The sequence below is a fragment of the Cololabis saira genome, chromosome 21 (assembly GCF_033807715.1).
Source record: "Cololabis saira isolate AMF1-May2022 chromosome 21, fColSai1.1, whole genome shotgun sequence".
Lineage (NCBI taxonomy): Eukaryota > Metazoa > Chordata > Actinopteri > Beloniformes > Belonidae > Cololabis > Cololabis saira.
In genome coordinates this window covers 10,683,093-10,708,954 of record NC_084607.1, presented here as the reverse complement: position 1 = coordinate 10,708,954, position 25,862 = coordinate 10,683,093, and the positions used below count along the sequence as shown (strand labels likewise).

Genomic DNA, 25,862 nt, shown 5'->3' with positions numbered 1-25,862 from the left:
ATAAAAATATATGTGCCGTTTTTTCTGGACTATAAGCCGCACCTGCATACAAGCCGCATCTGCTCTATTAAAAAAAAAGATATGCAAGCCGCAGATATTTATGTCGTTAGATTAGATATTTACTACATGTACAGAACCATTTTGAACTGTAAATGATGTACATGTTTGTACCTAAATAGATCCTTTCCTAACAGTGTCTTTTAACACGGCAGCATTTTTGCTGATTAAAACGGGACAGAACCAAGAGAAAATAACCGGTATTTATTTATCTATTTATCTGTTTGAAATCTGCTTCTACCTACTTCTATCTGCTAAAGAAGAAGTAGTGTATTCTTCTTTGCATTTATTTTGTCTTAGTTTTGATTCTAATTCTGGTTAAAGCGCCCCGAGCGGTGGAAGAAAAATCCACAGAATAGCCGCACCTTTGTATAAGCTGCATGGTTGAAAACCTATGAAAAAAGTAGCGGCTTATAGTCCAGAAAATACGGGTACACAAAGTTATTGCACTGTCCTGGTTATTGCACAGTCCGGTTTGTTGTTGGTCAGACTGACTGACTGACCCCCCCAGTCCCTCTGTTCTTTTAGCTGCTCTTAGGACAAAAACAGGCCTTTTACAGCAGCAAGGACGTCCAACCTCCTCTAGGAGGAGGTAATCGTAGACGTCTGTGGACTGACGTGCTCTTCATTTGCCGATTTGTATCAAGTAGGAACAAAAACAGTGAAATTATCAGCTGCATCTTCAGAACATAGCAACCTACTTTTTATCCCCGGCGATGATGACGGATGAGCAGAGTGATCTGAGCGTCTGTGTGACTCACGTCGGCAGCTGTCGACTTGTTTATTGCCATGTCGTAAATTAGTTTAATAAAATCCAATCAACTCGGGCTCTTATCAAATGCTAAGAGGGCAAACCGTCCCACCGTGAAATGATTGCAGCACTAATTATCAAAGTAAACCCTAAACAGACTCATCGGAAAGTTGATATATTTTTAATTATTAATCTGCAGATAGATTTTCATGTGACTTCCGAAACGCAAATATGTTTAACTAAATGGAAACAGATACGGTAAATAAATGATGTTAGCTGAAGTCTTTCTAGAGACAATAGTTCTAATATTAGTTGTTTTTTTTAAGTCTCAAACTGTATTAATTACCTTTCCATCGTCTTAATTTACTCATGGTTCCTGTCAATTTACTTGAGGTTGCATTTGTGTCATTTTGTGGCCACTAGATGAACTGAACCTTAACAATTGTGTAAAAATAGTGGCTGGAAATGCACAAAGGTTCACAGCATTATACCCAGCTTACTGAAATATTTATGGTACATTTGGATGTCTGTTGTCTGTTTTCTGTTGTTCCCTTCATTATGGATCAGCAGGTGATCAGTTCATCTGAAAAATCAGTAGTCCAGTCCAGTCCAGTTTTGTTCTAACATCCGTTCCCTCAGATTCCTGCAACTAAACTTGGATGTACATTCCAATAAAGGTTAGGATAAATGATAACATGCCTCTGAAGTTTGACTTTTTGCACCATTACAATACTTATAGGCAACTAGTCATCATATCTCCTGCTCTCTGAAACACATGTTAATTCTCAATAGTACACATATATGGTTCTTTAATATATTTGCATTATACTAAGATGCAGTCATTTTTAATGGCTTTTGTCCTTAATGGCTTTTTTCCCCCTTACATTACTTTTACTTTTATACTTTAAGTAGTTTTGAAACCAGTACTTTTATACTTTTACTTGAGTAAAAAACTTGAGTTGATTCTTCAACTTCTACAGGAGTATTTTTAAACTCTAGTATCTATACTTTTACCTGAGTAATGAATGTGAATACTTTTGACACCTGGACCCTGTCCTGACTGACTCCGGGCAGAAGTTGCGGTGCATCCTGGGTGTTATTCTGCATGTTAGTTTGAATAAAATAAATATATCGTTTCGGTAAAGTTGTCCAGAACTTGGTTGTCATGAAAACCTGGAGAAAACTGGCACAGATACGAGGTGAACATGGAAACGCTGCACTGAAAAGCGTCAGTCGAAAGTTCAAGCCGGGATCCTTGTAGCTGTGAGGCGACGGTGCTAACCACCTCACCAGCGCCACCCACGCAACCTTACTTTCCCAGCATGAGTGCACGATACAATTTCCCTGGCCTCAGTGTAATTTGTGTGCAGGATGCAGACAGTGGCAGATTTAGCTTAAATGCATACTGTGAAGTTCAAGCATGATACAGGGACTGAAGTCGGGGCTGACGAATGGATGCTGCCAAACTGCCTCCCGAATTATCTCAAATTAGGTAAAATGTTCAGTTTGGTAGAAAGCAGGCAACAACAGCAGACTCCGACAGCCTCCTTTCTCCTCCTCCTCCCCTCTGCTGTGTGTTTGGTCAGGTGATGGTGTTTGACTGGCCGTCGTGGGTCGACGGGGCAGCAGGAGGGTGATAGTTCTCACATGTGTCTGTCATCTGAGCTCACTGGGCTTATTTACTTGGCAGCAGCACTGAGATATTTCGAGGGTGGGTGGAAATCTGCCTTTAGTCTCCGTCCTGGGCTCAGGGGAGTGTGGACCTTCTCCTCCTTTCATCAGACCTCCGTCGCTGCGGTCTGACATGGGTGAGGCCGTGAGATATTCCCTCCTCGGCCCTGTCTAGACACGGGGCCCTTCCTGATTGCAGAAACCCCCCGTGTGTGTTTATTAACTATTGTTTTGAGGCTGGTTGGCATGTGAGCCCGACCTGACTGAAAGACTCGCCGGACTCACAGGGAAAGTGCCAATCCAGTAGTCGAGGGCTGATGTCAGGGAGAGCAGAGTTGCTGGTGCTTCTCTGGGAAGTCGTGACATGGGTTGCAGCTGGAAAGCTGCAATGTTTTTCCAGTAGGGCTGGGGATCGATTCAAATGTCAAGAATCGATTCGATTCCGATTCTTAAGATTCAGAATCGATTATCAAGATTCGATTCGATTCCGATATTGATTTGGGCTAGTGTTATTAAAACAGTTTTTTCAGCTGTTGCATGAATTATATGACTGTAGTTATGCAAAATATTACTACTAGTATTATATTGAGATTCAACAGCAAGTATTGGCAGCTAATGATGCTGTAAGGACCAATCAGCTCCCAGAATGCTGATAGAACTGCTTTCAGAAACATCATGTGGGTCAGAATTACCAAACAGATCCAGGGAGGAAACAGAGACGGATGAAATCGCTTTTATTTTTTCCCACATTCCGTTTTTATTTGTTCCATTTTCGGTCAATTTTGGTTTTTCATTTTTGAGCATTTGGTTTTTAGCATTTTTTGCAAATGTAACCCCAAGACAGTATATAAAGTAATGAAATATAGACAATTTATGCAATTATAACCTAACACTTAAATGTTTTCATACTTTTAAACATATTTAAAGGCAAAAACATGGCACCAGTTATTCTCGTGTCCAACAAAACATTCCTTTTTTGGGGATAAACAAAAAATAACCAAAAGTTGTAATGTAATGATGAAAAAAAAAATACAATACATAAATAAATATAAAATTTTTTTTTTAAAAATCGATCTTTAGACATATGAATCGATTTTTAGGAATTAATATGAGAATCGATTTAGAATTGGGAAATCGATTTTTTCAACACAGGCCTATTTTCCAGTGTTGGCACTAATGATGGGAAGATATTGAATGATTTACTTGTTCTCATGTGCATGTTCTGAGCAGATATCTGTAAATGCGATGCTCTTAACTCATTAGCTGGACTTGTTAACGTTTCTTCAGATCCGATGATGCTCAAATGTCAGAGTCCACTCTCGTCTTCCTGTATTGTCGGTTTCTTCTTCAGCTGAATCTCTCTGCTGTGTGTTTGCAGGCTAAGGGGCGGAGGGATGGTATCTCCTCACCTGGTGACAACCCTCGGCCGCCGATGGCGACCCGGCCGGGAAGGGAGGGGGTCGGCGTGGGCTGGAAGGGTCCCCGGACGCTGGTCCTCCATAAGAACTCCCAGGGATTTGGCTTCACGCTGCGCCACTTCATCGTCTACCCTCCGGAGTCTGCCATGCACACCAACCTCAAGGTGCGAGCCGCAGACCAACGCACATCCAAGAAACTGAGATTCAAAGTGTTAAATGAATAAATACACACTTTTCTTTTTTTTTTTACCTGGTATCTGTTACACTCCAGCTGACCTCTTCTAAATCTTTAAACTAAACTCGGTACAGAACCAATTAGCTCCCGGAGACAAAGCCCATCATACCGCAGCCAAGGAGCTGCAGCGAAATGAAGGCAGCAACAAAAAGGGAAAACAAGCTTAACTGATTAGAGACGACAAGCTGAACAAACAAAACACGGAGACACGCTGCCATGGTTTTTTTTAGCATTTGAAATATAGAAGAAGAACATAATCTGACACATTTAACTAAAGACTTTTTTTCTTGTTTGTTTCCAAAATATGTTTTCCTTTGTCCTCTGAAATAAAGCCCACTCTGGTGTTATTGTGGAACGGGGCTGTTTCTGAACGAGTAGTTATTTAGTTCTTTGAGGTGTGGGGGCAAACGTCTCCAGATGTGAAATTGAGGGATCTGGAGCTGGGGTGGGGTGAGCCAGCTGGAACAAGACCTCCATTATTTTTCTACCACCCCACCGCCCCGCAGCTGCAGATATAGGAGCGCTGATTGAATGGGATCTGTTGTCTTAGCCTGGTACCACTCGCTGGCAGTCCGGCAGTACCAGGCCGGCCCCGGACAATAGGCCCACTGCTGGCCTTTGGCCCCCGGTTCTGTCCTTGTGTCCTCTGCTTCAAAAAAGTGGTGGTGTGATGGGGGGGGTCATGCGGTGTTTTTGGACAATCGGACTCACAAAGCCTTCTGTTCTTATCTCAAGATTCAAGTGGAAGCCTCCCAAATTACACAAATAGACTCAAATGATCCAAAAAAGACCCATCAATGACCTGAATGCTTTTTTTAAAGGTAATATTTCAAACTCAAACTCAAACTTTCATTTCATTTCATTTCATTTTTATTTATTCCGATCATGGAAATATGCAAATAAAAGAAACAAGCCAGTAAAATGACAACACAATCAAAAGCATATTCCATAACCAGAAAGGAGCAGGAAGAAGAAAATGTTATTATACCTGCCCCTCCCTCAAAACAAAATTGAACAATAATAACAGATGGTCTGCACAATTACTTAGTTAATATCACAAGGAAAGAAAAACAAGAAAATAAATTGTCTGTCTCCATACGCATATATTATATATTTATTTCACTATTTCATCCATACATTGCTATTTTTTTCTCTTTAAATTTATATTTAAACTGAAATATGTTTATACAGCCCTTTAAATCATAATTTAATGAATTCCATAAACTTTATTATTTATATAGCGCTTTTCATGCATATATGCAACAAAAATTGCTTTACATAAAACGTTAAACAAACCTAAAACGTATTAATACTACAGCTCACACAAGTTATACACACAGACACTATGCAGACACATCTATATAAATATAGGTGTGGATATGGCTGAGCACTGAGGATCCAGGTGAGGAAACGGTGTGAGGGAGCCGTCCACGCCAGGAGGTCTCATAACATAAAACAGATTAATAAGATCAAGTAAAAATAGGAGTGAGAATAAAAAATTATAAAGAGTTAAATTAGTCAGTTAAAAGGCTTCAGCCTCTTTTTAAAAACATCAACATTCTTTGCAGCCCTCAGGCTCTCCGGGAGGCTGTTCCACAATTGGGGGCCATAATAACTGAATGCCGCCTCCCCGTGTGTTCTGGTTAGGGATGGGCGGTATGGACTAAACAATTTATCACGATCATTTCTGGCATTTATCCCGATAACGATAAAAATGACGATAAAAAAAATACCAATTCAACTCCACCTTTGTAACTATAAATCTATCACCACATTCAGTCTTTGGAGCCCCCAAAACACTGCTCTAAAAGAATACTAAATGCTACTAAAGTACACCAATTAAATTGAATTAATAAAAACCAATTAAATTAGTACATCTGTACTGCAAAACTGGAATGACTCAGATCCGCCATATTTGTTTGTTACACAAAAACCTCTTCTTTCTTTCTTTCTTTCTTTCTTTCTTTCTTTCTTTCTTTCTTTCTTTCTTTCTTTCTTTCTTTCTTTCTTTCTTTCTTTCTTTCTTTCTTTCTTTCTTTCTTTCTTTCTTTCTTTCTTTCTTTCTTTCTTTCTTTCATTTTTACCGGGAGATGACAAATTCTTACCGTGGGGAATTTTTTGGACGGTATATCGTGAACGGTAAAATATTGCCCATTCCTAGTTCTGGTTCTAACCAATTCAGAACATGCAACGTGTATTGCATTTTAAGTGGGAGCTGATTTCATAATAACTATGACAGCTTCATTTTTTATTGGATAACAAGCAATAAGGGGATTTGCAGACATGAGGGGGTGTAAATGCTCCCCACCACATCTCCATCTCCTTCTTGATGGCGGATGTGGTGAGATCGGGGCCGGCCAGTCAGTGCGCATCCCCAGCCCCAAGTTCTATTCTGGGGTGGGCAGCTATCCTTTCTCTGTCTCTAAACCCTCCACCATTGTGTGCAGAGCCTGGAATGAGCCCACTCAGCGCAGCACAAAGCCAGCCAGCAGTCAGCCCACCGTGTCCCTGACCCCAAACTGCCCACTCAGCTTACTGTGCATGTTTCTAGGTGATCAGAGGAGTTGCAGCTATCAGATCTCACCTTCCTCTCTTTTTTTTTGTTTGTTTTTTTTTTGTTGCTGCGAAGTATGATGTCATGTTTACCTGCATGCTTTCTCACCTGGAAGTCAGTTATTGTGTCAGTGCCGTTAACAGGTGTCAGAGACAAGCAGGTTTGTTTTCCAGAGGGTTCATTGCAGGTGTCAGGAAAGTTACCAGTGTATCTTTCTTAGACGGGAAACTAATGATTCAGATCTCACGGCTTCTGTTGTTTTGTCAGCTTTTACCTGAGCCCGTTCCCTGTGTGATGTAAACCAGGTGTAATCATTGTGAAAGCAGCTGAACACTTGGTTACAAAAGCAAAACGCTGAATAGGCTTTAAAAAAAAATGAAAGAAGTTGCTGAGGTGTTTATTATTGCTCCAAATATTCGTCATGGGCTGTTGCCAGTTTCCTTCCTGTAGCTGACTTCATCTGTATTCTGTCTCTTTTTGTCGTCTGCAGGATGAGGAGAACGGTAATGGGAAGGGTAAGTCATCTCTTTATTTATCCCTCCGTCATCGGAGCAACAATGAACCGTACTACGGGAGGATAGTGATGATGTAATGAGCTGGGACCTCCTGTACTCCCTCCACACCTCTGCTCCGTAGCGTCTCTGCACCACCTGCAGGACACTAGGCAGCACTGCACCAGAACTAAACCACACAGGCCCGTACTTGTCGAGCCCTGGCGTTAATGCAAGACGCGATCCCTTCTGAGTACCAATGGGAATGCACCAGAGATGAACTCCCACCACACCTGGGTGCATTTCCTTATCAGCCTGGATGACAGAGTGTCCCGGGGTTTCGGTGGCAGGAGATATTAACTTAACTTGCCTCTGTTGCACAAGGAGCTGGGCAAAATATTCAACAGAAAATACAAAGTGGAGTCTAAAATAACAGTTTGTCGTTTAGAGAAATAATTTTTGTGAACAAAAAGAACATAACTAGTGTGATGGAGCCCAGAGCTTGTTCTCCATCCTGTGTACACTGCAAAAACTCAAACTCTTACCAGGAATATTTGTCTTATTTCTAGTAAAAATGTCTCATTTTTAGTCAAAAATCTCATTACCCTTAAAACAAGAAGAAGAAGAAAAAGAAGAAAAATAACTTGTTATTTGACCTGTTTCAAGTAAATTTTCACTTGAAATAAGTAGAAAAATCTGCCAGTGGGACAAGATTTATCTTCTTATTACAAGCAAAAAAAATGTGTTCCATTGGCAGATTTTTCTACTTATTTTAAGGGAAAATCTACTTGAAACAGGTGAAAATTGTTGTTTTTTCCAGTGATGAGTCTTGTTTTAAGTGTAATGAGAGTTTTGACTAATAATGAGACATTTTAACTAGAAATAAGACAAATATTCTTATTAAGATTTTGAGTTTTTGCAGTGTATCCAGAGCCCTGCCTTTGACTCCGTCACATATCAGTCGTATTGGAGAATACTGCTGCTAATGTGACCCAAGCAGATATGAACTGCTTCAAAGTCTGAATCTGTGGCAAAACTATTCACGTCACTGATACTTTGAGATTTTGGATGAGATGGTCTGGTATCTTCGTGGCTTGTTGCCGGGTTACGTGTTTATTTGCATACGTGCTAAAGAGTGAGATTCCATCAGGACACGAGACACATTTTAAAGTCAAGTATGAGAAGTCTGCTTGTAATCAGATTACCCAGCGTGTTGACGCCAGGTGTAAGCAGGGTATTCTGCAGGCCAGATGTGTAACAAACAAACACGACCGGAGCATCGTCAGTGAGGATCGTTTAATCACCAGAATGAGATTAAGAGTCAGCATGTCTACACCCTGATCTTTACAATCTTCTCTACTTTCTCTTTTAACACGCAGAGTTTCAGAAAGGTCAAATGGAGCCGATGGACACCATATTTGTGAAGAACGTGAGAGAAAAAGGGCCGGCCCATCAGGCGGGTTTGTGCACAGGTAAAGGAAACAAATAAAGAAGGAGCAGGGCCATCAGGATTTGCATTGGAAATTTTCTGGGGAGAGCAGCTGGCCATGTGGGCTGGAACATTGTGGCGGCTGGCGCGATACGACGGGTTATCCAAAACTAGGAGATTTATTTCACTGGGAGAGCATTTTTTTTATTAAATTCTTTTTTTTAAGGCTGACGGTATAATTCACACACCAGTTTAACAACTCAGCTTCTCAACTCTGCATGAATGTGACAGAACCGTTGAAATATTCTTGTTGCGTCTTGAGCAGGAGTTGACTCTGCAGTTCAAACCAAACCAGCACTACAGTAGCTATCACTTCCAGAAAGTCCATGGTTGGTTTGAACTTATGCAAGTACACACACACACACACACACACACACACACACACACACACACACACACACACTGAACGCATCGTATGAGTTTCAACTTGCACAATGAGAGCACAAACTATGAATGCGTAGTTATCCAACAGCCTTCCTGCAGCCTCACTTCACGGTGACATGCCTGCTTTTTTATGTTGTTAGACAGCACAAGTTTGCAGACATGATCAGTGATGATTTGACCTTTTTTTTACTGGATTTATGTGTTCATTTTTCAAAAATATGCGCCGCTTTTGTTAGAAAGATATTAGATGACAGAATGTAGTTTGTACTTGGTGAAGTTGAGGGGTTTTGTCCTGTTTGTGCCTCGTCCTTCTGGGATAAATAGAGATGTTTTGCCAGCATCGGTTTGGTTTTGTTGAAATTAGACACAGAACATACAGCCTTTTTTTTTTTTTTTTTTTCCCACTTCTGTATTTCCTGTTTAGAAACCTGCTGGATCTCACAGGGACACGAGTTTCTGCTCAGTGGCTCTATTGAAAACTTTCTTTCTGATAATAATAAAGGTTTTCCACCTGATTTTGAAATAAGATAATCGCTCCCGGTGGTACTAGTTTGAATATGACGATCTGTTGGTGTTTTTCAGGGGACCGGCTGGTGAAGGTGAATGGAGAAAGTATTCTAGGAAAGACGTATTCGCAGGTGATTGCCCTCATTCAAAACAGGTGAGCCGTCCTGCCTGCTAGCTCTCTGGGAACATTGGGAGTGTGGATGTTTAGTGAGTCTGTTTGCTTAAAAGTGTTCACCTTATCGCAGACATAACTCCCTCCTGGTCCGTGGTATCAGTCTGAGCAGCACGTACATGCTCTGCATGATCCCATATTTGGATATTTTTGTTGTTCAGGAAGTGTTGTAGGAGACGATCCCTTAATATGCATCACTTTTTGATTTATACAAAAAAAATACATACATCTAGACTCTGGACTGTTGGATTAGAGAGTGATGGTGGGGTACAGTGTCAGAGGAGGGGGGTATCGTGGCGGTAAGGATAAGAGTTTGTAGGAAAAGTGAATCGTTCATGCTACATCTGACTGTTTTTAGTAGCATTTTTGAAGCTATGTTGGTTGTTTTGAAAAGGTTGCTTAAAGCCTGACCCCCCCATGTCGTGATTGGTGTGTTGCATAATGTACCGCAAGTACAAATTTAGGAAGTGAACTCATTACTTTGTATTGGAAAGTGTCATTTTCTCTCTTCCCCAGTCTATTTTTACATTTTATCTTTTATTTATTTCTGTTATTTCTGTCCTCCCTTCTTCCTCCCCCCCGCCCCACGTATATGTCTCACAGCGAGAGTGTGTTGGAGCTCTCCATCATGCCAAAAGACGAAGATGTGCTTCAGCTGGTAAGTCCGCTCCTGAGCTCTTCCAAACAAGCAAACAAATAAAATAAGTAAAAAAAACAACAATAGTCTCATCCATGACATGTTTTCTGTCAGGTGTGAATTGAGGGCACATTCTTGTTTTGCTTGTCTGGGATTCTGTCAGTCACTGTGGAAGAATGCGGAGATTTAGTTAGAATGACTGCAGAGTGACTCACTTTAAATTACAACACCCATTACGGCCACGCGCATCCTGACGTTTGGAAAAAAACAACTCCTCTGCTCGCTTACACACCCGGCTGCTGCACAATGCATTTTTGTCGCTCCACAGGTTGCTCCATACTCGTTCACATGACCCAACATGCATGCAGCCGTTGCCCGTCCCGCTAACCGGGAGCAGCGTTTTCAACACTCGAACACACCGAAATGAAGTGATTCCTCTAACACTCGCAGAGACATTTACGTTTTTCTGCTGCAGAAACGGCGACATGTTTTCCATTTAAGTGCTCTTAACGTTGCTCTTAAAGCCTCTGTCATCACGCTCCTCCCCGCTCGCTGCGGCGCTTGTATCTGTTGCATTCCTGGCGTGACATCAGCGGTGCTGCACCTCCCTTCCCACTCCCACAGAGCGGAACAAGTCGGAGAGAGAGAGAGGGAGAGAGAGGGAGGACAGAGGGAGTTTTGGGAGGATCTCGGAGAGGAGAAAAAACAAGTTGATCTGTGGAACAGGAAAAAAGTAAAAGAAGAGAAGCAGGACTCCTTGGTGGGGATCATTTAACATGAAGGACAACGTGTTTTAGCAGCCAGATTTCCTCCGCTGGGAGCTTTGGTGAGGATAAGTGTTGTCGTCTGCTCTTCCTGCTCTGAGTAATTTGGTGTTTCCTACATGCTCCACACGAGCGGTGGAGAGGCTTCGCCTTCCGTCGTTTACCTAATCAATTAGGTAAACAGATATTGGAGTGATTTGGTTCCCTGATAGTGAGAGATTATTTAACGTAGGTTTGTTTTTGTCCTGCTGAAAGTCAAAGCTAGAGGTGATGCAGTGTGGTTTACTGATGAAGTGCACGTCGTCTGTATTGGAAACTCTTGGAGCCGTGTGCGTTTTCATGCGTGTTGGAGCCGTGTGTATTTGCAGCCGACTGCTGTGTCATTAGTGTTGTGGTTTCTCCTGCGGGGAGTTGTGTTTGTGTAAGGACCTGATGCCCTGGGGACGACCCGAGAGGTCCTCCCACTTTAAGCTCTTACAACCTCAGTGTGATGTCGTTAAACCTGCGTAAGGAAGGAGCACGTTTTTTTTTTTTTTACGTAAACTCATTACGATTGCATTCATGTGCCTTGTTTTTTTTAAATTTCTTGTTAAATGGTTTGCATCTTCTCCTTCAGGCGTACTCCCAGGATGCCTACCTGACGGGTAATGAGCCCTACGCCGGGGGAGCCGAGCACCTCCCGCCACCGCCCTCCCTCTGCTACCCTCGCACCAAGACCACGGCCCTCGCCGGGACGCCCCTGTCTGCCCCCATGGGCCAGAACCAGCTGGATAACTGGAGCCGCTGGCCGGGCTCGTCCGGCCCCTCGTCCCCCCTGGACAACCGCTCCGCCGTGGGCAGCCCCGCCAGCTGGCAGGAGGGGCGGTCGGGCGACCCCGGCGGCGTGGGCCACAGCAGCCCGGCCCACCGCACGGAGGAGATCCAGTACGGCATGACCGGCCAGCAGCCCCAGGGCCAGATCCGGGGCCGCTCCTACTCTTCCTCCTCCTCGTCGGGGGGGCCCCTGTCCAGCCCCCTGCAGGTCCACTACCCCAACCACTCGGCGCAGGCTCCGCCACGCATGTCCGGCTCCGTCTGGACCAGCCCCCCCCCGCCCAAGGTGAGCCACGGCCGCACGGAGCGCTGCCAGCAGGCGCTCTCGGACTGGTACTACAGCCAGCTGCCCGAGCGGCCCGGCCGCAGCATGCAGATGCGCCACCGCAGCTACTCGCAGGACCGGCTCAGCGAGAGACGGCGGCAGCAGCAGCGCTCCGGCGGCTGGCCGCACAGCGCCTCGCAGGACACGCTGTTCCTGCTGCAGCAGTCCGGGCCGGGCCCGCACGGCGAGCCCTACTGGTCCTACGGAGACTGGGAGGCGGGGCCGGGCCGGGGCCCCCCGGCGCCCAGCTACACTCGAACCCGCTCCGAGAACCTGCTGGCCCAGTACGACCGCCACGGCCGCTCGCTGGAGATGTTGGACCGAGCATCAGCAGGACTGGTCTCGCCTCGGTCCGAGAGGCCGTCGTGGCCCCAGCCGCCCCCCAGGACTGACTACCAGAGGCAGGGGGGCCATTTCAGCCCGGCTCAAGGCCCGCCGGCGCCCAGACACCCGCAGCCCCAGCAGGCCCAGCAGGCCCAGCAGGCCCAGCAGGCCGCCCCCCAGCGGGGGCGCCTCCCCCACGGGCAGAGCGTGGACGAGCAGCAGGTGGGCTACCGCAGCTACAGCCCCTCCTTCTACCGCAAGACGGGCCGCATCATGCAGCAGGCCCACTCCTTCAGGGACCCGTCGTACTCCGGCCCCCACCTCAACTGGAACCCCAACCCCAAGACCAGCCCCCCCGAGGGCTCGTCGCCGCCTCTCACCGCCTCCACCGCGTCCCCCGTGGCGTCGGCCGCGCCGGAGTCCCAGGACAGCAGAGCCTACAGGCCCACCAACCACGAGAGGGAACGGGGGCCGGCCGAGGCCCAGGCCGAGGCGTTAGCGGCGCAGACGCAGGAGGTGGTGATGCGGCAGAAGCCTCCCACGGGCCGGAGGCTGGCGCGCCACCCCCACTACGCCCTGCCCGTGGACGGGCTGGAGCCCTCCTTGTTTTCCCCCGAACCCAAAGACTCGGTGCCCGGCAAACCAAACGGCAGCCTTACCCCGCTCTCCATAGAGGACGACTCCCTGGCCTCCATCCCCTTCATAGGTAGGACCGTCCTTCCTCCCGTCATCCAACTGATAAGAAATTGAGGGTTTCTCCTTAATTTCCTTCTTGTCTTTATTCAGTAGGCCTGTGTTGAAAAAATCAATTTTCCGATTCTAAATCGATTCTCATATTAATTCCTAAAAATCGATTCTTATGTCTAAAGATCGTTTTTTTTGTTTTTTTTTTCATCATTTTTCGCCAGGTGAACTTTAATCCCAGTAGTCATTTTTTTTTCATTTTATTCTTTATTTCATTCAAAAAACAAAACAATTCAATACAAACACAAATACAAATGTTCCTAACTTGTGAATGAAAAGGGAGCAGAAAGAAGAAGAATCTTATCTGATCTGCCCCTTTCACAAATAACATAAATTAAAAATAATAATAATTAAAAAAAAAACAACTAAGTGAATAAAAACCACTAAAATAAAATAAAATAAAAATAACATTAAAATAACAATAAAATTAGTCGGACACACAGTTTGTCATGACACTTCTGAAAAATGCCAGGTGCTTCATGGCAATATGTGTGACAGAATAAATTAGATAAGCTAAAATGATTTGTTTACTGCATGAACTGTTGCAATTTCTTTCTTTTTTGCACTTTAAATGGATATTGAAAGGCCTGTTTGAGTTATTTATTTCTTAGTTATTTCACAATAATTATTGTGAAATTATTATTTCACTAGTTATTTTACAGTCATATAATTCAGGCAACAGCTCAAAAAACATTTTAAATAACACTAAGCCAAATCAATATCAAATCGAATCATGATAATCGATTCTGAATATTAAGAATCAAATCGATTCTTGACATTTGAATCGATCCCCAGCCCTAGTATTCAGGATCTATTTTCATTCTCGGTCTTAGCTTCTGTCCATGTGTGTGTGTGTTTGAGAACATTTGCATTGCGTAATGCTGCTCGCTGATTCTGCCGTCCATCGTCGGCCCGTAAGGTCACCTCTTCACAAGAGGAAATGAAGTGGACCTGTTGACCCTCCGACGGGTCTCCGTTAGAGCGAGAGCCAGAGAGCGCTGAGCTCCACGGGCTTATCTTGAATTGCAACCTCACATAAGTGAGCTCTTGTTTAACTGACCCATCTAGGGTGTCCAGGGACGCGGTCCAGCCTCCTGCAACTCTGAACAAGAGGAAGTGGGAATTAAACATGGCTGGTTGGAGTTCTCTGAATATTCTCTATTCCTTAAATAGAACACAAAGTAGCTCTAAATTTTATGAACAATGTTATAATGATAGCAGCTTGCAGTCTCTCTCCACGTCTGCATTTGAACATGATCGAGTGTGCAGCTATGGCCTACATATGTTCCTGGCGCTGGGAGGCGGCTCTGATCGTGTCTTAGCTTGCATTTAGTCTGGAAAAGACTCAAATTGAAGGCGCCCTGTGAGCAGCAGATTGGCTTCTACCACTTGACGAAAACAGCAGCCTTTAGAGTGAAACCACAGGCAAATGAAGTTTGGTGAGCGAGCGCAGCCTCGTCTCCGTCGGCCCGGCCCAGCCCGAGGAAGGCAGCCGCTGCTTCCTCAAATGCTGAATAGATTCAAATCAGCTGGCCGGGAGGCATGTTGGAATGACGGTTGAACCGAGCTGCGCTTTTCTGTCTCATGAAGTACTGTAGTCTTCAGAGAGCGAGTCCGTGCTGTATCTCCGCCTCTCTCTCTCTCTCTCTCAGCCCGTCTATCCGAGCACATTCTTGCCTCGTACTTTCATCTAAATTAAACGAAACCAAGCATTCAGCGCTGCAGGCCGGGGCATGTTTAATAGCCATAAACTGAAACTAGGCTAGTCTCTCCCCACAGAAAAGATGTAGCTTCTCTTTGTGTCCTCATCTCTTCATCTTGCTGACACAGATGCTGATAGGATCTGGGTCTGTTTTGGGGGGAACCGGCTACTTCATCTGCTGCCGCTTTTCCTCGTGGACTTCAAAACGCACGAGTGTTTGTGGCAGAGCCAGAACAAAGGCCGGCGGTGCCAGCGGGCAAATATGTTTTTATGATTTAGGACACCTAAATCAGTTGATGAAGAGCAGATTATTTTAATGTTTTTCTCTCTTCACGCCCAGTGAAAATGGACGTCATGTTCACAGCTTTGGTATTTCGCTCTCGGGTTTATCAGCTTGAATTTAGACTGCAATCACCAGAAGATTTTTCTGGCTGCACCGTAGACTCGTCTACCGCCATCAACGCTGCCTTTGTCCTGCTCAGGTAGACGGAGGAGTGGGTTTGGTCCTTTTCCCCCGAGTGTCAACACAACAGGACCAAAACCTTGAGCTCTTTATACTCATGAGAGGCTTTACAAACCCTCAACATCTTCAACAAAGCTCTCTTTTTACTTGATTTTTATGGCTCTCGAGCCACAGTTCTTCCTGTTTTCACTCATTTTTAAAATCTTTGTCATGTTTCTTGGTCTTGGACTTATTTTTGATTTTTTTATTGTTGTCTTTTTTTTTAAATAGTAGTATAAAAGATAGAAATGTGAAAACAAGGCAGTGACATGAACCGGTCAAATTAGAATAACTCAATAAAAAGCATTCAATATATACCATAATAATACTTTAAAACTCGTTTTATTTGCTGAATGAAACACAGGAAAAAGGTGCATGTCAAAATATGCACGTTTAGCAATCTTATCTTTTTAATCCGCTGCCATTTAAAGTTTTATTATGTCTATTTGGGGCTCCGAACCTCCTGACGCACCAACCAGAGTGTATTTATTGTTTATTTTTACTACCGCTCTTGATTCAGACGAGCGGGATCTGTTGAGATGGAAGATTTATAGATAACAGTTAATGTAGTAAACCCGAGCGGCGCGTATTTATCAGCTGATCATCAGTGGACTTTGTACGTCACGTCTCAGAAGTCAGGAATGATAGCTACTCTAATTCCAGCTGTTGCAATAAATTGAATACTTTTTGGAAAAAAAATCCGTTTTATTTATCTGAAGTAATCTTTGGGGCCTTTCAGGTAGAATGAAGTATGAAAATAATCTACACAAATGGCTGAATTCACCAATAATTTATTTAATCGTAATCTCATTCAGCTGTATTATGGAAACATAGAAGAACCTTTTTAAAACATGATGTTTCTCTCTTCAGTTTGTCTTCAGCGCCCTTAAATAATCAGTGTTTTGTAAGTAACTTTATTCTTGAGGGACCCTAAATGAATGGTTCCCGGCCCTAACCTTGCGCCCCGAGCTCCTCGCTGGTTACAGGCAGAGGTGTCAAAGGTATTCACATTCATTACTCAGGTAGAAGTATAGATACTAGAGTTTAAAAATACTCCTGTAGAAGTTGAAGTATCAACTCAGGTTTTTTACTCAAGTAAAAGTATAAAAGTACTGGTTTCAAAACTACTTAAAGTATAAAAGTAAAAGTAATGTAAGGGGGAAAAAATCCATTAAGGACAAAAGCCATTGAAAATGAATGCATCTTAATATAATGCAAATATATTAAAGAAGCATATATGTGTACTATTGAGCATTAACATGTGTTTCAGAGAGCAGAAGATATGATGACTAGTTGCCTATAAGTATTGTAATGGTGCAAAAAGTCAAACTTCAGAGGCATGTTATCATTTATCCTAACCTTTATTGGAATGTACATCCAAGTTTAGTTGCAGGAATCTGAGGGAACGGATGTAAGAACAAAACTGGACAAGAACATCTGAAACAACCACAACCAAATTCACTCTATCCGGATGGAGCAATTTAACTGGATAGTTTTTTTTTAAAGGCCGAAATGAAATAGAGTAACGAGGCTGTTTTTAAAATGTAAGGAGTAAAAAGTACAAATAATTGCGTGAAAATATAAGGAGTAAAAGTAAAAAGTCGTCTGAAAAAAAATTACTCCAGTGAAGTATAGATAACCAAAATTTCTACTTAAGTAAGGTAACGAAGTATTTGTACTTCGTTACTTGACACCTCTGGTTGCAGGAGCCGGCGTGGTGCGATGGTGAGGTGTCGTGTGCTGCAGGACGTTGCCCCCCCTGCTGGAGCGTCTCGGCCTCGGTGCTCTGAGCTCACTCTGTGGCCGTGCGTTAATGACGGCCTTTGTTAAACCCGCAGCCCCGGCTATTCCTGGACTGCACCGCAAACGGGCAGATTCCTCTTCCCAGACCGAGGATGTTTCTCCCGCCTCGTGTTGTGCTCTTTAACGATCCAGGAAAACAGACAGGACGGACGAGGCGAGGGTGGGAGAGGACTGAGAAAAGGGGATGAAATGATGGGCGATCAGACTCATGAGGAGAGGAGAGCTGAGAAAAGATGGGAGCTGGTGACTGGAGAGCCATAGATCTGAAAAAGCAAAAGGAGGATGGCTTTGGCTGTGGGTTGCTGCCCTCTGCTGTCGTAGCGGCGGCTACAGCTCCTGACGGTTTGAAATGTCACCAGCCTCCACTGACTTTATGCAAATATCCGGCTAGTATCTAATCCGTTCTACCAGTCAGGAAGTGTGTGTCTGTGTGTATATGTGTGTGTGTGTGTGAGCATGCATGTGTAGCTGTTTCATATCCCTCCACATCAGCTGACACTGTTCAACTTTTGCCTTGTGTGACCTTTAAAACCTATTCATGTCTTTGTCTTCATGGGTGCAGAAGTTTCATTCAAACCTTTAAAAAAAAAAAAAAATCCTGCAGAATATTCACATGAATTCACTACCGGTGTTTTATTTAATTGTTTTGGACGGTAACATTTTCTCCCACACGTCTCGAACCATACACGAGAGTACTTTCCACAAAGAACTGAAACCTGCAGCCAGTTAGTCTCAAACCCTCCCTGTTAGCTCCAGAGTAGCTTTTCTTATGGCAGCAGACGACGCAGGTAGGCTACTGGATTATACGCATGTTTTACCCTCAATCTGTGCAACTCTTTGTCACTTCTGCCAGTTTCAGGTGTGTTTATCGTTTCCTGAGGGAGAATCACAGATCTTAGTACATTAGGCTTCATCTGAGTCTGTCAACGGCCTCGGACTTTATTTCCGAGCTGTGTCCCTCTCGCGTGGTGAAATGAAGAGCTGCTTTATGTTAACAGCAAGCTTTATTTTGCTGTTGAAAGGGGAAGAAATGGTTCTCCTGTTGGGTATCTGACCCTGCGTGTCCTTCTGGGCACCTGTAACCTTTCCCCTCCCTACCGTTTCCTGATCTAACCCCTGCTTCTCCATTCTCCTCCGTCCCATCTGACCTTTTTTTTTTTTCTTCTGGAAAACTAACCCTGTCCCTTTATGCCTCGCCTCCCTCCTCTTCACCCCTCCGTCCTCGCCTCGACCCTCCCACAGATGAGCCGACCAGCCCCGGTGCCGATTTGCGCGCCCGCCACGTGCCGGCATCCTCGGTGGTGTCCAGCGCCTTGAGTTCAGCGCCGGCTGTGGGCCACAGCCCCGCCTCCCCCACCTTCACCTTCCCCCTCTCTAGGCTCTTCTCACACGACTGCAGTGAGTGCCCCCCCCCCCCCCCCCCCCCCCGGTGGCCCATCCTAGCCCCCGTTTCTCGCCACTGCATGCAGCAGAAAATTTGTATCTGTGGTTTTTACCTCTTGGTTTGGATTTCAGAGTCAGATTTGTGAAGCATGACGATGTAAAAGGCTTTTAAAGACACTTTTAGGGGCCGTTTTGTTTCCTTCGCTGCTGTAATTTCCATCTCGTCAAAATTTTTTCTCTGTTTTTTAGTCTTAAAACTATTTTTTTCTCAACGTAAGTTTAAAAATCCGACCTTTTTATTACCGGTTTGTACACTGTAGGGCTGGGCGATATGGACCAAAAGTCATATCTCGATATTTTCTAGCTGAATGGCGATACTCGATATATATCGATATTTTTTCTGTGCCATAATTGGGGTTTCCCCCAAAGCATTATAGCATAGCATCTCTGTTAGCTTCATTTTCTTCTGAGGCAAACCCTTAAAAAAACAGTCAGTTTTAATACAAAGCCTCGTGCCAAATGTCACACAGGTACCTTTATTAACAGAGGTCTGCACAATATCAAAATGTATAAAACAAATGAAATAAAAATAAACTGCCTGCATATATAGAATAAAAATGCTTCTTGAATAAAATAAAACAAATATCCCTTTCCTGCATAACAATTACATTAAAATACACTGTGCAATTACTACAATGTAGACAGTAACAGGCAGACTTTTCCACTGAGGTTGACAGTTGTGCAAATAACAAAACATTTGTGCAAATCTCAAATAAAACATTCAATTCAATTTGTCACAAAATGAGCTATATCAAAATCCTAAAAAAAATTATTATTTTTTTTTAATAATCCATATAAACGATATTGTCTCGTATCATATCGCGTTTGAAAATATATATATTATATATATATATTAAAATCTCGATATATCGCCCAGCCCTAGTACACTGAACCTCAAAACATAGTTTTTAGGGCTCAATCAGAGATAAAATATCCTTGATTAGAGGAAGTTTCAGCAGTGCAAAACAATGCTTGTATGTTGGATTTGTTAATTGCATGGTACGTGGTTGGTTTTGGGTCATATCTCAGCTGAACTGTCTCAGGAGTCCCGTAAACGAGCTGCACAAATGCATGCAAGTCTGTTTCACCTGCATGCCAGTGGTTGAGCGTCCACAGAGACCTATATCTGTCCCACTGCTCCAGTTCATGTGCCCACCGTCCATCCCTCGCTGTCACTCATCCATTCGCCACTTAAACACCCCCCCCCCACCCCGCCAGCCTCCGCCACATTCCTCCGTAAACGTCCTCGTCTCCCGTTCCAACACCGACCTCCCGGCTGATTGGCGTCACATCAACATTCTGTCTTTCTCTCTTCTCTCTTTCTCTCTTTTCCTTCATCTCTATCTCTCGGCTCACTCATCCTTCCACCGAGCAGGCAGTATTAAATCCAGTCGCCGTTCCTCCTATGTTCTAGCCATCTCCACCGAGCGCTCCAAGTCATGTGACGAGGGACTCAACGCATTCAGAGAGGAAGGACGAGCGCTGTGAGTACTGCAGAGCGGACACTTACAAGTGGTTCTGGATCATTAAAAACAAACATTATAACAGTTTTTATTTGTTTTAATTATTATTATTATTTATTTACAGGAGGCTTCCAAAAAGAGTCAAGAGTTTCTTTACAGATGGGGTAAGTTTTGTGCATTTTATCTGCAAACACAGAGCCACAAAGTCTTATCAGTTAACAAGTTTGTTAATCATGTTATATTGTCATCAATGTTAAGTTCAAGTTTATTTATAAAGCACTTTAAAAACAACAATAGCTGACCAGAGTGCTGGACAAGCGAAAGGAAAATAAAAACAAAACAGGACAACGTAAAACATAAAACACATAAATAAAATAAAACAATCATGGCGAGTTAAATGCTAGTGAGTAAAAATGCATACAGTGCATTGCAGTAGTCTAGGCGGGAAAGGCAAATTTATTTATAAAGCACATTTCACATTATGAGCATGGACTCAATGTGCTCAAAATACATAAACAAACAAACAAACAAAATTACAATTCTGAAGAAGGCTTGCGCCGAAACGCGTGGGTCTCTGCTCCCATGTTTTTATACTAATAGCCATGTTTCAATAAAGGCTTTTTATATTTTTCCACAAGAAGAGTGCCTTGGACTCCCTTTTTTTTTGATTAGATATTGTTTTTTTTCCCCAACACCAAAGAGCACCTTCAAGATTCTTTCTGAACAATTCCCTGAGCACTTCGGATTTTCTCTTCACTTGAAAACAAAATTACAAGTTTACAATAACAGAAATAGATAACAAGTATGACAAGAGAAAAAAAAACCATGTAGAGTTTACTCAAACGCCTGCGGAAAAAGGTAAGTTTTTAGTTTGCTTTTGAAAGTGGGCACTATTGGAGCAGACCTTAGTTCCTGCGGCAAGGAATTCCAGAGAATAGTGACTGAAAGCACCATGAGCAGATCTACTGTTAATTCTAGGTATGATTAGACACAAAAGGCGTGTATAACTTTCACAAAAGTTTTTGAAAGATAAAAAGGCTTTAACCTTGGACAAAAGCCTCAACTGGAAGAAACTAGATTTTACAACTGCGTTAATTTGTTTCTCCATTTTAAAGTTAGAGTCCAAAATGACACCAAGGTTTTTGGCAGCATCTTTAACATGTGGCTCTGGGTCCTGGATCTACATATGAGTCACAGGCAGCACAGGGACGAAAAACTAGGACCTCAGTTTTATTTTCATTAAAATTTAAAAAGTTTAAAGCCATCCAGGCTTGTATGTCCCCAAGACAGTGGAGTAAACTTTTAAAAGAGTGGGGGTCGTTGTGTTCTAATGGCATCCTTAACCCTGGACGGTTTTAGTAACAACTGAATATGCAGCAAAAAAGCTGAACCTTTTAAACTTCCTATCCATGAAAAAATAAATAAATAAATAAATGAACTAAGAGCAGCTGCTTTCACCTGTTTAATTACGACTACTGGAGGAAAAACCGCTGAGCATGTTAAACTCTACATCTGTGAACTATCACACATACAGGACTGTCTCAGAAAATTAGAATATTGTGATAAAGTTCTTTATTTTCTGTAATGCAATTTAAAAAAAAAAAAAAAATGTCATACATTCTGGATTCATTACAAATCAACTGAAATATTGCAAGCCTTTTATTATTTTAATATTGCTGATTATGGCTTACAGTTTAAGATTAAGATTCCAAGAATATTCTAATTTTTTGAGATAGGATATTTGAGTTTTCTTAAGCTGTAAGCCATGATCAGCAATATTAAAATAATAAAAGACTTGCAATATTTCAGTTGATTTGTAATGAATCCAGAATGTATGACATTTTTGTTTTTGTAATTGCACTACAGAAAATCACAATATTCTAATTTTCTGAGACAGTCCTGTATGTGATCATCTGACCGCGTTCATGTCTGTTTCAGTCTCTGGACAACATCGAGAGAGTGGAGGACGTCCGCTCCAAACGCCACTCCACCTCGGAGCTGGGAAACATCACTTACAGTGACGTACGGCGACAAGGCTGGCTGCACTTCAAACAGATCCACACGGAGAAGGGCAAGGTGGGCAGCTCGGGCGTAACCGACGGCCGCCCAAGGCAGGAGGGTAGTAGCAGAATCCGCTCACACCACATCTCCTCTCCGCTTCTCAGAAGGTGGGCAGCAGCATTCGTCCCTGGAAGCGGGTCTTTTCGGTCCTCCGCTCCCATTCGCTGTTCCTCTACAAGGACAAGAGGGAAGCGTTACTCCGGGGCGCCACCATCGGCGGCACGGCCGACGACGAGCAGCCCATCATCATCAAGGGCTGCCTGGTGGACATCGCGTACAGCGAGACCAAGCGGAAGCACGCGCTCCGACTGACCACCCAGGACTTCTGCGAGTACCTGCTGCAGGCGGAGGACCGGGAGGACATGCTGGACTGGATAGCAGTCATCAGGGAGAGCAGCAAGACGGACAGCGAGGTCAGAAAACACTCTCCTCGCTTCTGTACTGAGCCTCTTTCTGAAGCTGGAGTTGAACATCTCTGAGAATCTTCTTTTGTGTGTTTGGTGCAGGAGCTTGGCTTTTCCAGACAGGCTCTCATCAATAAGAAGCTCAACGACTACAGAAAACAGAGGTGAGCCTCCTGAAGATGGCCTTCGTCCTGGTGCCCACCTGATTATATAACCAGATTATATCCGGTTCATTTCATACAAGTTTTATTTATTTTTTTATTTATTTAACCAGGTAAGTCTCATTTATAATGACGACCCTGGGCAAGAGGCAGCACAACGAGTCAAACACATACAATAACAGTGAAACAAACAATAACACTGCAAAAACTCAAAATAATATAGAATAATATAGAATATTTGTCTTATTTCTAGTTAAAATGTCTCATTTTTAGTCAAAAAATCTCATTACACTTAAAACAAGAGTCATTACCAGAAAAATAACTTACCGGTATTTGACAATTTTCACCTGTTTTAAGTAAATTTTCACTTGAAATAAGTAGAAAATCTGCAAGTGGGACAAGATTTATCTTCTCATTTATCTTCACAGGCAGTACTGGAGTTGAGGGGGGATGAGGGGGGATGGCATCCCCCCTGAAATAAGAACGGTCAAAATCATCCCCCCTGTAAAACTGCCATCCCCCCTTTCCATCCCTTATGTCATTTCATCAATGAATGTGGTTTTACTGCTATTTCAACATTTAGAGTCATCACCAGAAAAATAACACCAGAAAAATAACTTATTTTACAATTTCCACCTGTTTCAAGTAAATTTTCACTTGAAATAAGTACGAAAATCTGCCAGTGGGACAAGATTTATCTTCTCATTACAAGCAAAAATATCTTGTTCCACTGGCAGATTTGTCTACTTATTTTAACTGAATATCTACTTGAAACAGGTGAAAATTGTTGTTTTTTCCAGTGATTAGTCTTGTTTTAAGTGTAATGAGATTTTTTTTTACTAAAAATGAGACATTTTAACTAAAAATAAGACAAATATTTTTGTTAAGATTTTGAGTTTTTGCAGTGCAAACACGATATATAAAGTAAAATATATAAAGTTTTTTAACTTTTGTAATCGAGTCAACAGTGGAGGTCTTGTAAGTCTTCTAAGTAGAAGTGCACAAACTTCAAAATCACCACCAAATCTGTATCTGGGAGAAGTTTAAATACTCTCCCACATTAGGTTACCTTTCAGCTACAAAGATCTAGTGACAGAGCTGTGCAGGAGTGAATCCACCCACCAACGGACCCCTGCAGATGAGAGGCCCGTATCGCTGAGCTTCTCACAGAAACAGGACTCACACCCGTCTCTCTGTCTCCCCCTGCAGCCCGACCTCCGGCAAGCCCGACTCGTCTCCCCGGCTGCCCCGAATGAAGCTGCTCAATAAGACGGAGAACGCAGCAGGAAAATCAGAAAGCAAAGGTCAGTCACAGACACTGCTTTCTACTAATCTGATGGAAACTGTTGGGGTGTTTGAATGATCTCCTGGTGCATTTTTGTAGCATCTTACAGCTGCAGTCTGACTATTCTGACCCCAGTAACACACTTTCAACCCAAGTTGGAGTTGGTGCAAACACATTAACGGGAAGGGAAACACCAGGAAAGGGTTCATTGGGCTTCGGATCAGCTGTTTAGAAGAATTGCGCAGATTATTGCATTTATAAATAATTAAAAGACAGTTTTTCCCCTTTTATAGTTTCCATTTTGTTAAATAGCTGCACCAGGTGTGTTATTTCTTCCTGTTTGGTTTGACAGTATCTGTAACGTGTAACATTGGGACAGTGTGATAGCGTCATTCAATCTTTTGTATGTTCACAAAACTGTAGAGAAACATGTAGAGAAGTGATGTTTTCATCTGCTTCCATCATCAGTCCCATGTTTAACAGAAAAATCCATGATCCGTGTGCTAATATGAATCTTAGTTGGGTTTTTTTAACGTGTTGAGAGTCTATGTGGACTTTGGTGATACATCTCACTTGATTTACTGTCCACTCTCGCTGGTGTGTCGGCGCTCTCTCTGCATTTTCGCAGGCTTGTCTGAGCGAAGCTAACGTCATGGGGACTGAATGCTCAATGTTAACCGGCTGGTGAATTCATCAGTCTCACGTCTTATCGTGCCTTTATTTTCTCCTCAAGTGAACCCTTGGGCCTAAAACAACTAACCATAAAACAACCAGACACTTACATCTAGCCATTTGGTACCGCGCCCCTGTTCAGCAATTTTGGTCTGAGGTCACAAAGTCACTGTCAAATTTCTAGGGCTGCTACATCATTTTATCTCCATCCCTCTGCTTACTTGGCAACACATCAACAATAAATCTGACAAATTCAACCAATAAATGAATCCTTGTAGCCTTAACTATCGCCAAGAAAACTAAACTCATGCCATTATTACTGCTTTGTATGTTCAAAAAGGATTGTCATGTTGATAACGATATTTATTATTATATTTTACATTACTTGTGTAATTAATTAATTACCCCCTTTTTTTTACTTTATTTATTAATTATTAATTAATTTATATTATTTATTTATTTATTTATTTATGAAAAAAAAAAAAAAAAAGTGAACCCTGGGGCCATGATTGAAAGCCATAAAAAGAGACTACATGACAGAAAGTTTTTAGTCGCAGCTTGTGGATGTAGACCTGCCGAGTTGTGAAAGGCGCTGCGTTTAACTGCTCAATACTTTTGATTTCATTTCATTTTCATTTTATTCTTTATTTCATTCAAAAAATAAAACAATTCAATACAAATACAAATACAAATGTTCATAAATTGTGAATGAAAAGGGAGCAGAAAGAAGAAAAATCTTATCTAATCTGCCCCTTTTTCCAAGAAATAAATTCACAAATAACAGAAATTAAAAATTAAAACTTTTGAAAAACCAATGTAGAGTTTCTGTATCTTATTGTTCTTCGGTCTGTCCTCAGATGAGAGCAGTCCTCCCAAGAGTCCGTGGGGAATTAACATCATGAAGAAGACCAAGAAAGCCGGACCCAAGGCCTTCGGCGTGAGGCTGGACGAGTGTCAGCCTGGTGCGAATAACAAGGTGAGAGACGACCGTCCCCTTCTCTTCCTGTGTGTTTCTCTTCTGGGCGTTGGT

General features: G+C 42.9%; 1 protein-coding gene across 9 annotated transcripts in view; it reads left to right on the top strand.

Moving 5' to 3' along the window:
• arhgap23a (Rho GTPase activating protein 23a) overlaps positions 1-25,862 on the top strand; it is an 87,364-nt gene that overhangs the window by 49,940 nt on the left and 11,562 nt on the right. For 5 of the 9 annotated variants that reach the window (XM_061712259.1, XM_061712260.1, XM_061712257.1 and 2 more), the window contains exons 2-15: positions 3,858-4,061; positions 7,177-7,201; positions 8,557-8,649; positions 9,633-9,711; positions 10,333-10,387; positions 11,747-13,298; positions 18,586-18,741; positions 20,162-20,270; positions 20,374-20,413; positions 22,188-22,325; positions 22,415-22,723; positions 22,817-22,878; positions 24,085-24,179; positions 25,690-25,808. In XM_061712259.1, coding sequence (XP_061568243.1) covers positions 3,858-4,061; positions 7,177-7,201; positions 8,557-8,649; positions 9,633-9,711; positions 10,333-10,387; positions 11,747-13,298; positions 18,586-18,741; positions 20,162-20,270; positions 20,374-20,413; positions 22,188-22,325; positions 22,415-22,723; positions 22,817-22,878; positions 24,085-24,179; positions 25,690-25,808 — 3,036 coding nt within the window. Of the gene's footprint in view, positions 1-3,857; positions 4,062-7,176; positions 7,202-8,556; positions 8,650-9,632; positions 9,712-10,332; positions 10,388-11,021; positions 11,193-11,746; positions 13,299-18,585; positions 18,742-20,161; positions 20,271-20,373; positions 20,414-22,187; positions 22,326-22,414; positions 22,724-22,816; positions 22,879-24,084; positions 24,180-25,689; positions 25,809-25,862 lie in introns of those variants that run through there. The other 4 variants (XM_061712254.1, XM_061712258.1, XM_061712255.1 and 1 more) reach the window with 4 other exon arrangements.